Source organism: Rhagoletis zephyria, unplaced genomic scaffold (genome assembly GCF_001687245.7).
Source record: "Rhagoletis zephyria isolate East Lansing unplaced genomic scaffold, Rhagoletis_zephyria_1.1 Rzeph_scaffold_11774, whole genome shotgun sequence".
Lineage (NCBI taxonomy): Eukaryota > Metazoa > Arthropoda > Insecta > Diptera > Tephritidae > Rhagoletis > Rhagoletis zephyria.
Window position 1 is genome coordinate 1 of NW_016168850.1, and position 12,518 is coordinate 12,518.

General features: G+C 34.5%; 1 protein-coding gene across 1 annotated transcript; it reads left to right on the plus strand.

Moving 5' to 3' along the window:
* The first annotated feature begins 3,386 nt into the window (after positions 1-3,386).
* On the plus strand, positions 3,387-7,676 carry LOC108377261 (uncharacterized). Its single transcript, XM_017633522.1, has 2 exons — positions 3,387-3,410; positions 6,656-7,676. Exons 1-2 carry the CDS (start codon positions 3,397-3,399, stop codon positions 7,566-7,568), a joined length of 927 nt encoding a protein of 308 aa, XP_017489011.1. The 5' UTR covers positions 3,387-3,396; the 3' UTR covers positions 7,569-7,676.
* The last annotated feature ends 4,842 nt before the right edge of the window (positions 7,677-12,518 follow it).

Consider the following 12,518-nt stretch of genomic DNA (forward strand, 5'->3'; position numbering starts at 1 on the left):
GTTTCATGCTAAAGTAATTTTTTTCCAGGTCCTTTATTCCGGTAGGGGGGGACGGCGTATTCGTCCTGTCCCTCGTAGGCTACGCCTTGGCTTGGCGTGCAAGGCCTCAATTTTTATTAAAAGAAAAAAGTTTGCTTTTAAGCTTTTTTGAGTTATTTTTACAAGGTAATCATGCCTTTTTTTGGTTAAATTAATCACTTCAGGTGTTTTTATTTTTTTTATTTCATTATAAATTTTTTCAAGTTCTTTAGGCCACTGATTTAAGAGTTTTTATTTCGTTTTTAGTTTTTCGTAAGGCACGTACGCCTTTTTTGCACTACTAGTCTTTAATTTGTTTTTGTTTTAAGTTAATAAATTTTCCTCTTATAACTTATTTGTATGGTGGGTCCGAACCCACGGCCACGGTAGCGTATCCTTTTACGAGGATATTTTTACGTGGCCCCACGTTGGGCGCCAGTAAATCAAACACGGTAATTTGGTTTGATAATTTTTATTTCCCTTGCTATGCAAGGGCAGCCGATAATGCCGAGCGAGTCAATACAACTGATTTTAGCGGTGCCTGCACCTGAATTCCTAACTCCCTAACTGCCAACACCTCACGTGGACTGCCGTGTGACTCTTCTTTGCTGAATCTGCGATTCCCACGATTTTGGACTGCAGGTGTTCGTTGTTGCTGGCAAGCGCTTCCGTTGTTATGGCTCCGTTACCTGAGCTGCAGCTGCGCTTTTTATTTTAACTGATGTAGTTGTTTGCGCTGCGCTTACGGATTTTGTTCAGTTGTTGTGTTGCCTACTGCATTATGTTATTTTGCTTTATTATTGTGGCTGCCTACTGCGGTATGTTAACTTATTTGCTTTAAAAGAGAGACACAAAAAGTTCACCAAAAATTTGTGGTGAAAATAAACAGAGGCACTCAGCTGATAGCATGTATCTTTACATGCCATTTTGTTTGCACTACCCAACAGCCGCCATGGCCTAGTGAGCAAAACTTTAATCTACCGCTCGAGGGGTCCCGTCCTAGGGCAGCGATTATTATTTTTTTATAAACTTTTTATTTTTTTCTTTTCTTTTTACATAATGTGTAGATTTTAATGTTATTAAAACAAACATAACATTTTATTGGACTTTTATCATCTCAAAGTATTAAGTTTTTTTTTCCTAATGAAATTATTGCAAAGAATCGGCCGATTAAATCCTGAATATAAATTCATTTAAAGAATAAATGCTTTTATAAACTTTTATAATAACAAAAGAAAACATAATCAAATAACTAAATAACATTACCTCATTCAAGAATCGGCATCGGCCGACAGTTGCACGCAGTATTCCTTCCTTGGTATTATTTCTATCTTCGGTATTTTTCTAGCGTTGAATAATAATTCTAATTTGCAAGAAGAGTGCTTTCGATGGTTAAATAATGGATGTGTTGCTGAGCTTAAATCGGTCACTACTTCAATATGAACTGCCTTTGTACTAAAGCATACAAATACACACACACATAAGCTTTGTAAATTTTCTTGGCTCTTATTTGATGGCGTATTTATATTGGACCTAAAAATGTAGCTCCAGTATTAAGAAAAGGCCTAGTGCATCTACCTCTATCAGTAGGTAAGTTGTCCATAATTCGAAATAGGGGACGACGACTTGCCCTAAAACACCGATAACATTTGTTCACTATTCTTTTCACTAGTTGTCTACCTCTTAAGGACCAGAATTGATGCCTCACTATTGCTAGTAGGCCTTGCGATCCAACATGTAAATGTTGTTTGCCGCTAGCAATAATTTGACCAGCCCATCTTCGTATGGGAGCACCAACGCGTGCTTTGCTTCTTCTGGCTTATCGCCTTCTGTTAGCCGTCCACCAGCTCTAATAATACCAGGGTTGTGAATCGGATGAAACATTTGGTCGGTTCGGTTCAGCGGTTCGAAATGTTTTTGCACTTTTGGATTGGTTCGTCAAAGCGATTTTTTTGGTCTTTGAACCGAGGTTTCGGTTCGGTTCAACGGCTCGGAAAAAAAATAACTCGCGAATTTCAGTGTCAAGTGTCAAGCGCAACAACGCGCAAGCATAAGTGTCAAGTGTCTGTCAAATGGTGGGTTGCCATTACAAGGAATTGCAATCATTTTATAAAAGCTGAATTTTTGATATTGTGTCACATTTGTTGTGTACAGAAATAGCCCGCCGTCAGTCAATCTAATTCGTTAGCGTTTGTCGCGGGGCGGCTTTAATTTTGTATAGAAATTCTTAATATTGCGACTATGTACTTTATAAAATCTGAAAAATAATTGCGAGTAGTATATTGACTAAAAAGTAATATGACATTAGTTACTGAAATTCTGCAACTGCGCGTCAAGAGTTTTCTCTTTCTGTTATTTTATGATTAAAAAATTCAAAATTTTTGCGTTTCATCATCATCAATCATTCAGCTCTACGGATTGTGGCACCAAACTACATTCCTTATAATCAGGGCCGAAAAGTTAAAGATTTTGCTTGGAATTGCTTATTTTGCTTATTCAGGGTTTCCAAGCTTAACCTTAACGATCATGCTTATTTTGCTTAAATGTGTAAAGCTAAGTACGGACCTTTTAAGTAAACGATTAAGAAATACATTGTTGTTATTTCGTGTGTGTGAATAGTAGTGTCCGAGGAGTTTTCACATCTGATATTTTTCAGCCTGCGGTATCACTTTTTCCCTACGAAATAATGGAATAAATATTTATGTTGGAAACAAGGGTGCCTTGTACTCTTCACAAACAAACTTTAGCAAACCATAGTAGAAAGCGTAGCAAATTTCTTAAGAACGTCGTACTGCTTAAGAACACAACTAATTTAAAGTTAGTTTTGTCATAGCTAATTAGAAGTTAGTTATTTATCGAAATCCCGCTAACTATAAGTTGATTATTTAAATGAATTGATACTTTTTCTGCAGGGCCCTTTTAGGAGGCCGCTAGCGCAGTTTAATGCGTATACTTCTTCCTTAGGCACTCCGCACACGACTCGCCTCGTCATCGTATCGTCATCGGCGCGACACTAATTTTTCATGCAGCGACGATGACGATACGCTAACAGGTCCGCACACAATGCGACTATCTATCGTCAAAGTACGAGTTGTGAAAATGTCGAGCAGCGATGAAGAATTTATTTTATTAAATTATCTCCTACATCGAAGGAGAAATAAAAGAAAAAGGAAGCATTGGGTGCATCCATATATTAAAAACAACTCAAATAGAAGATTATTCATTGCCGCTAAGGAGTTAGAAGAAGACGATTTCAAATTCCAGACATTTTACAGAATGTCTAAAAATGCATTTAAGGAGCTTGTGGAAATTGTCAAGCCGGCTATTCAAAAGCAAAATACTAATATGAGAGAATGCGTTAGCCCGGAGGAAAGGATTATGATTACGTTAAGGTAAGTAGCATTCTTTTTTTGATTTTGGTGTGGTGGGCCGAGTTGAAGGTGTGGATTTCCAAACCCAATTCAGGGGGTGTAAACTTAAAGAAAAGTTATCCTCACCCCTTAGCCCCTCTAAGGAAACCTGGGGGAATTTTTTACAAAAATTACCATGTGAGAATAACAGTGAGAAACCCGAAAATCCTAGGCGGAAACTCTAGGCTGCAGTCCTGCTAAAATACCTCGCACAGTGCGGCCATGGGATCATCTGATATGACCCGAGGCACATCTTCATCATCAGGTTCAAATTCTCTCCGCCTGGAATCAACCTCGTCGAAATAGCAGCAAAGCTCCCTGGACCACCGTTACAAGAGCTAGGGTGACCTAAGTGGGGCCAGCAACGTCGCTTANACTTAAGCTACAACAAGAATATTATAGTTAAAAAAACTAAAAACACGCTTTTATTACAAAAAGAACTAAAAAGTATAAAATAATTTGTAGATATAGCGATTCCGTTTAAGAAGAATAGGAAGTTCCCTAACCTGATTTAATTTAACTGTTTTAAGTTAGCTAAAAATATGATTAAAGTGATTGATCCGTAGTTATAGTCAAAATAAAGTGCACTGTAAAGTTAGTTGCAGCTTTTTGGCATAACTTTCAATGGGGTGTCTGTAAAAAAACTGCAACAAACTTTACAGTGCACTTTATTTTGACTATAACTACGGATCAATCACTTTAATCATATTTTTAGCTAACTTAAAACAGTTAAATTAAATCAGGTTAGGGAACTTCCTATTCTTCTTAAACGGAATCGCTATATCTACAAATTATTTTATACTTTTTAGTTCTTTTTGTAATAAAAGCGTGTTTTTAGTTTTTTTAACTATAATATTATTTTCTACTTTTTAGTCTTTTGAAATCTTGCAGTTAATATTATACTAAATTTGACTTAACAAACAAAATTTTCAATATATTTCAATTTAAATAGATAATACACCTATTCTGAATATAAACCAAATTTGAGCACAGATGCCGAATTTTTAATTATATAGACTCACGCGCCACATAACTGCCAAAATTTTTTGTGTAGTTATTTCTTTTCATGTAAGCAATATGCATTCTAAATGTGAACTTAATCGGATCATAAATACGGGTTTTCCAAATATCTCGACTCCTGCGCCACCTGTCGGCAAAATTTTTTGTGGATTTATTTATTTTCATATAAGTCATATATGTTCTAAATATGAACCACATCGGATCATAAATACGGGTTTTCCAAATATCTCGACTCCTGCGCCACCTATCGGCAAAATTTTTTTCGGATTAATTTCTTTTCATATACGTAATAAATGTTCTAAATACGAACCAAATCAGACCATAAATGCGGGTTTTACAAATATCTCGACTCCTGCGCCACCTAGCGGATTAAAACATCTTTTAAATTGTATTGTCCTCGAGTTCTGAGCTAAGTTTGAAGTTTCAAGTCTGTAGCTCATCGGGAAGTTTGTTAAATATTGACTGCAAAGTTCCAGGACATACATACATACATACATACATACATACAAGTGAAATTAAATAAAAGCTTGTAAAAACAGTGCAAATACAGCAACTTCTCTCTTTTTATTTGTCTTTGTACAAATACATTTTTATTTTTTATTTCATTGCTTTCTAAAGAAAAACGTTTGAGTTCCACCCTGGGTCATCACCGGAAAGCTCTCTGCTATTGTAGTGAGTGCTACAACTGGCGGAGTTGGTGCTATATCGGGTGAAGTAGCAGGCGTACTAGCAAAAGTGGGGGCATGTGAGTCATCAGAAATGAAGTCGTGAGCCATTTCAGCGTAAATTATACGAGAAGGTGTTGGTGCATCACTTGGAGAAGGTGTGGGAGTAGCTACGAACGGCGAAGCCTGATTTGGTAAAATAAATTCTTCGTTTTCGTTCTTCAACAGGTCTTCCACCAGGAGCAAAGATCTTATTTTGAATTGCCTGAAACGCGCGGCTGATAAGCTATTTACGTCCGGGAGTAAGCTTAGCAGAAACAGTTTGCGAGAATCTTCTTCGGTTTTCTTTGCGTTTCTGTTAGTAATGTAGCCTAAGACGGCCTCTTCGACTTCGTCGTTTCCGGCAGAGCCTTTCTTACGTTTCCTTTTTTGCCCCGTACTTGCTGAAGTGTTCTGTGCCGTTTCAAACGTTATGTCGCTTTCGTGCCCATCTTCCATCGTCGTGACTTCTTCCGCATGATATACATCCCAATCTGACAAGGTAATGTTACCAGTTTGCTCAGCGTGTTGGACTGGTTTAACATACGGCAACACAAACTGCATTACTTCGTGCAAATAATACTTTTTCTTAATTTTTGAAGATGAGCCGCTCGGAGGCGGCTTGAGGCTGCGAACGAAACCATTCCTTATGTTTCTCCACTTCTCCTTACACTCTGCTACTGCAAAGAAATTTGTAAAAGAAAAATATGTACATATTGCTCCTTTGTTTAAAGTGTCATAACTCAAAAAACCGAAAATCGTGTAAAATGGCTTTAAAGTTTTGAATTTACATATACTCCTATAGTAAAAGAAATGCATATTTTGTTGTAGTGAGCTACTGGTAATCGGTACAGCTATGAACACAACAAAGAAGAAGAGGTAGCGGTATTTTCTGTATATTTTTTGTATATTTTGAATTATGACACTATTGAAGTAAATGAGCGATATGTGCAGTCATGTGAAAATTAATAGGAACACAACATTTTTACCAGTTTTGCGTATTTTTCTATTGTTTGGTTAATGTTTATTATTTTTTTTTTATAAAAATGCAGCTCATTATCTAACAAAAACCCTATAAACCCAAATTTCAAACTTTGTAGGAAAAAAAAATTCAACAACATTTTACAACAACAAACTTTTTATTAAGATTTTATAGAAAAATTGTAAGTACGCAGGTTTATAGCCTATTCAATTCTAGCTTCAGAAAGTTGCACGTTTCAAGTAGCTAAGAATTCGCGTTGATTTTTGATAATTTGATAAACTGCGTACTAACAATTTTTTTTTCTACAAAGTTTGAAATTTGGGTTTATATGGTTTTTGTTAGATAATGAGCTGCATTTTTATAAAAAAAAAATAATAAACATTAACCAAACAATAGAAAAATACCCAAAAGTGGTAAAAATATTGTGTTCCTATTGATTTTCACATGACTGTATGTATAATAGCGAGCTAATATTCATAAATTAAAATTTTTATAGAAATGTTGTCTTATACATATTTTAGGTACTTGACTTCTGGATGCATGTTTACTGCTTTGGGTTTATATTTCCAAAGAGGTGAAACAACCGTTGGACTAGTCGTAGAAGAAACTACTAAAGCCATTTGGAACTCGCTAAAGCAAAAATATATGCCACTTCCTAGTACGGAAAGATGGAAAGATATTTCAAAAAGATTTTTTGACTTATGGCAATTACCGAACTGCTTAGGGGCTATCGATGGAAAACATATCCGAATTCAAAAGTACCCGAATTCCGGATCAGCCAATTTTAATTATAAAAACTATCATTTGGTAATTTTAATGGCTAGTTGCGATGCTGATGGCTTATTTACAAGTACAGAATGTGGCTTTGCGGGTCGAAATAGCGACGGAGGTGTTTTCCGCGTTTCAACTTTTGGTCGTTGGTTGGATAGCAATAATAATTTACCATCTTCAAGCAGACTTCCGTATGACGAAAGTGACAATCAATTTCCGTATTATTTTGTGGCCGACAGCGCATTCCCCTTGAGGAAAAATATAATGCGACCTTTCCCCGAAAGAAATATAAATAATAAAAGGCGAATATTCAATTATAGATTGAGTCGTGGTAGAAAAAATATAGAGTGCGCTTTCGGAATGATGACTCAGAAGTTCCAGGTTTTTTTAACACCTATACGTTGCCGAAAATACGAAACTATTATTTCAATCGTTCAGAGTGCTTGTATTTTACATAATTATATACGAATAACAGACGGGGTACCATACAGAACCTCTTTACAAGAAGCTACACGTATCCAACAAAGCCAAGAAATTCTGCCAGAGACACACAATTTTAATATAAACGAAAATACTTCACCTCAAGATTTGCGCAGTTATTTAGCTAACTATTTTGTATTATCAAATGTAGCTTTGCCGTGGCAATGGAATTATTGTTTATAAATACATACAGTGGTCGAAAAGATTATAACTGCACCATGTTTTGACCAATTTTAACATATTATTTTGCTGTTATTCTTTAACGTGTAAATCCAAGTTTCAAACTTTGTGCAATATTTAAAAGAAAATATTAAACAAACGTCCGTAAAAATTTCAAGCTTTTTATTTAGATTTCTTACAAAAAAGATTTAGAGTGTGCAGTTTTGTGGCCCATTCAGTTCTAGTAGAATAAAGTAAAAGTTTCAAATTGCTAAAAACTACCGTTGATTTCTTAGATTTTTTTTGTTGCAGATGTAAAAAGTAAACTATATTTTAATAAAAAATAAACAAAATTAAATAACAGCAAAATAATATGTTAAATCTTTTTAAAAAATCTAAATAAAAAGCTCGAAATTAAAAAAATATTTCACAAAGTTTGAAACTTGGATTTACACGGGTTTTGCTAAAGAATGAACTATATTTTTATAAAACAATATTAACCAAATTAAATAACAAAATAATATGCTAAAACTTATTAAAATCTTGCGTCTATAGTACACAATAAATAAACTGAAAAAAATATAAACGCACAGCCATTTTCATGGGGAAATGTTCGGTTATTTGAATAATGATTTTAAAATTAGGTTTAAATTAAAGCTTGATCTTTTGACTACACGAGTATGTTAAAACTTTTTGATTCGAGTCACGTGTTTGGACATAATAATCCAAAATCATTGTACAAATAACCGTACCGTACATTTGCAGGAGCTGGTCGGCGGTGTATACACATTTTAAACCGAAATTAATAAATAAATTAGTGGACGGAAATTTGAAACCATTATTTTAGATTAGAGCTTAATCTTTTTACTACACGCGTATGTTAAAATTGTTTGATTCGACTCACGCGTTTGGACACAATAATCCAAAATCATTGCACAAATAACCGAACGGCACACTTTCATGTACAGATACATACATACCTGACCAATTTATTTGTTGAGCTATTTCGCTCCAAGCTCTTTCCGTTATATTTTTGTTGGAATATTCTTGTAAATTATTATTGTATAGGCACGCGCGATTTTCTATTAATTGCACGAATTTACAATTTCAGAAGACATTTTTGTGACAGAACTCGTAGTAAACGCACCCACCGAAAAACATAAACAAACTGCAAGCGTGCTATCGTACATGACGACAAGCAACCGACAATGCTGTACGATAGTCGTCGTGCTGCATGCATGCTGCGACGATTACGCGTAGCTGTCGGCTCGTGTGCGGTTCCCCATTTAAACACACGGGTGCGACAAAAAAGCGTATGCTGCATGCATGACGAGCCAATGACGATACGATGACGAGACGAGTCGTGTGCGGAGTGCCTTAGGCTTTGATTTCTCATACTCTAAGTCTACTTTTAAGAATCTACACTTAAGGCTCTAGTCATAAAGTCTTTGTATGTATCTATCATATAGTCTGTAAACACCCTGTTTGTTGTTGATTAATAAATAAATAACTTTCGCTCCCGCATTATTAATATTGGCGTTAAAACGCGTCGATTGATACCCCTCTCGATTTTTTTTGTCAATTTTGGCCTGGTTCCGCTAAAGTGCACTTTTACCATATTTGTATATCTATTTGTTAAAATAATAATTTACAATAATAATTTATTTAATTAATAATTTATTAAAACAAAAATTTTAAGTCCAAATACATTTGTAAAACTATTTATCACAAAATTTTACGTATACATACTAGGGATACATACATACTAGGGATGTTTCGAATGTCATATTTTTGACATTCGCGAATTTTTGGAATGCGAATGCGAATGTTAGAAACAACTTAAAAAAAGCTAAATGTGCGCCCAACAACGCAAAGAAAGATTAACGCCGAAATGCTGTAATCACAACAGACCGCTAATTTATTCGCCACTCTACTTTCACACCTGCTCTCTGAGAGCACTCTTCAAGAAACCGACATACGCGAGCATTGAAACTACATTTCCCGCTCATTAGGAACAACCGCCAAAGAAGTAGTCGGATTTCAGCGAGGCCGTAAAAACAATTGGTGCGATGAGGACTGTGAAGGGGCTGGAGAGGAAAAAGATACCGCCTACGGGACCACGTTGCGATCAACGTGAGCCATGTAGATCTACATACAGGGCGGCGGAAAACGTGGGTATGGTACTTCCCACCTGAAATTTTAAAAGGTTACCCACCTGAACATTTTTAGAAGAAAAATAAATTCAATTGACTTTATTGTGCAACAAACACTTTGCAATACTTGTTAAGGCAATTCTCTATTTGCAACGATTTACAATACTTACTTGGTAACTTCAAATTTACTGATAGCTTGCTTATTCGCAACTTAACTCGTAACTGTTTGTCTTACAAGTGAACTTTCCGTGCACTGTAGCAAGGCCTTTATATACCAGCATTGCTTTACAGCTATGGTAACTCCAGAAGGTTTTTATCGAAAGTTATCGTTATCGAACATTCCCGTCCTTCTCCACTGCATAGAACCACCTGTCATCCTTTTCGGTTTTGCTTTCACCTGCCATTCGTGTTTTCAGTATTCGCCACAATATTATGGACCGATTTGTGATTCGTAAAAACGGACCAGGACGCATTTAAATTTTTTCGAAATTTGATTAAATGATAATTTCCATAGTAGTATGAAAAATAAATGTATTATACACAAAACAATAACTTTTTCTAACGAGCCCTGTTTGGGGTTGCCAGATTTTGAAACGGAGAAAGGAGTACATTTACATTTTCGATAGAAAAAACGCAGTACAAGACCTAAAAAAGGAGTACAATTTCCTTTTTTTTAATTTTTTGTGCAATTAATAGTTACAAATTACCATTAAATAAGGTACAAATAAGCAAAGATATTTTAGAAATCTTTTTCAAAACAACAATAAATGTTAAAAATAAAGATATCGACTAGTATAACCATTTTTGTTATATACATTTTTTTGTGAAAGCTGATAGTTTACGAGTTATTAGAGTTTAAAGGTAGCTTTTCTTTTTCCAATCTGGCCACTCGGGTACAGCACTCAATGCCCCAAGAATCGAGCCTTAAGATAAAATAAAGAGAAATCTTTCAGAAAAAGTGCTAATGGTGTATTAACTATAGTGTTTTCTAGTGGAATAGGAGCCAAAATCCAAAATTAAAAATAAATAATATAAAAAAACTTTTTAATATACAACGCTTTTATAAATGGACTAAAAAGTAGAAAATAATACTTCTCAGTCCCATAGAATTTGTTTTGATAACTTTTGATTTTGAAATTTTAGCAAAAGTCATTATAAACAATCTATGAAATTGAAAATGAAAAACGTGGAGCGCATGCAATACAAAGCATTCGATTTAATTGACAATAGTCAAACTACATAACGTAGACCTAAAATTTCTACAGCGAAAGTAGAACTTTGAAATCGATTTTAAGCGGTCGTTATTCATATACCCACATACATACATTCATATATTACTTTTCATATCAATTCAAGTGTATTACATGCGCCCCACGTTTTTCATTTTCAATTTCATAGATTGTTTATAATGACTTTTGCTAAAATTTCAAAATCAAAAGTTATCAAAACAAATTCTATGGGACTGAGAAGTATTATTTTCTACTTTTTAGTCCATTTATAAAAGCGTTGTATATTAAAAAGTTTTTTTTATATTATTTATTTTCTACTTTTTAGTCCTGTCTGAATAAAATTTTGCAATAGATATTAAAATAATTCAACGATATTAATAGAAAGGTGCACACACATGCATTTACATATGTATGTACATACAAACGAGCACCAATTAATTTTATTTAAAAAAATGGCGTGTCGTCTATTTCCGGTGTAGCAAACGTAGTACATAGGGCGACATCTAGATGTCATCTACCTCGCCCTATTCACTATGCTTTTTTATAGGAGCTTTTCAAAGCTTTGCTTTATGGTGTCGGACACACAACATTGAAAGTTTCTGGAACACAACATTGAAAGTTTCTGGAACACAACATTGCAAGTTGATAAAAGCGTTGTAATAATAAAAAGTGATATTTTGAACGGTATTTTGAGGATTAAGTTATTGTTTTTGTAACTTCTCTATAGTTTTCCTATATTATATGATAATTTATCTTCACGATAATTCATTCATTTTCATTCTATTATCTCTTTTCTAAGCGAAGATCTACGATTTTGAAAAAAAACTCGTGTTTTGCCTATAGTGCGACGCCTCTAGCCATTTTGTATCACAACTTTAAGTTATAGATGCAAATTTTTTTTAATTTAAGTTTTACTCCTTTCACCAATACACACTTGTCCTAATTCAGTTTTTCTGACATAAATGAACTACTGCTGCTTCGAAGTTGAAATTTGGCGAAGTCAATCGNTCATTCATTTTCATTCTATTATCTCTTTTCTAAGCGAAGATCTACGATTTTGAAAAAAAACTCGTGTTTTGCCTATAGTGCGACGCCTCTAGCCATTTTGTATCACAACTTTAAGTTATAGATGCAAATTTTTTTTAATTTAAGTTTTACTCCTTTCACCAATACACACTTGTCCTAATTCAGTTTTTCTGACATAAATGAACTACTGCTGCTTCGAAGTTGAAATTTGGCGAAGTCAATCGCTATGGCATATACATATATATAAGAAGATGAACAAATTTTGGAGCATCGGGCCACGCCCACCTTGACCGCCCATACAAAATTTTTTGTAGCTTTAAAGATTTTCAATGAGAAGTGAGTAAATTTGATACGTATTTATATAAAGTAAAGTTGCAAAAGTGGTGTAACACATTTACTCAAAACCCTCTGGACCGATTTTGACGAAATTTCGACATAAGACTAACTAAGTTAAATTAATTACTTCAATATGGGTATCAATCGAAATGGTGTTGAAAATTATTTATTTCTAAGCAACATGTAGGAGGGTTGCCATTTGTTTAAAAAATTCAATTGAACATGAACAT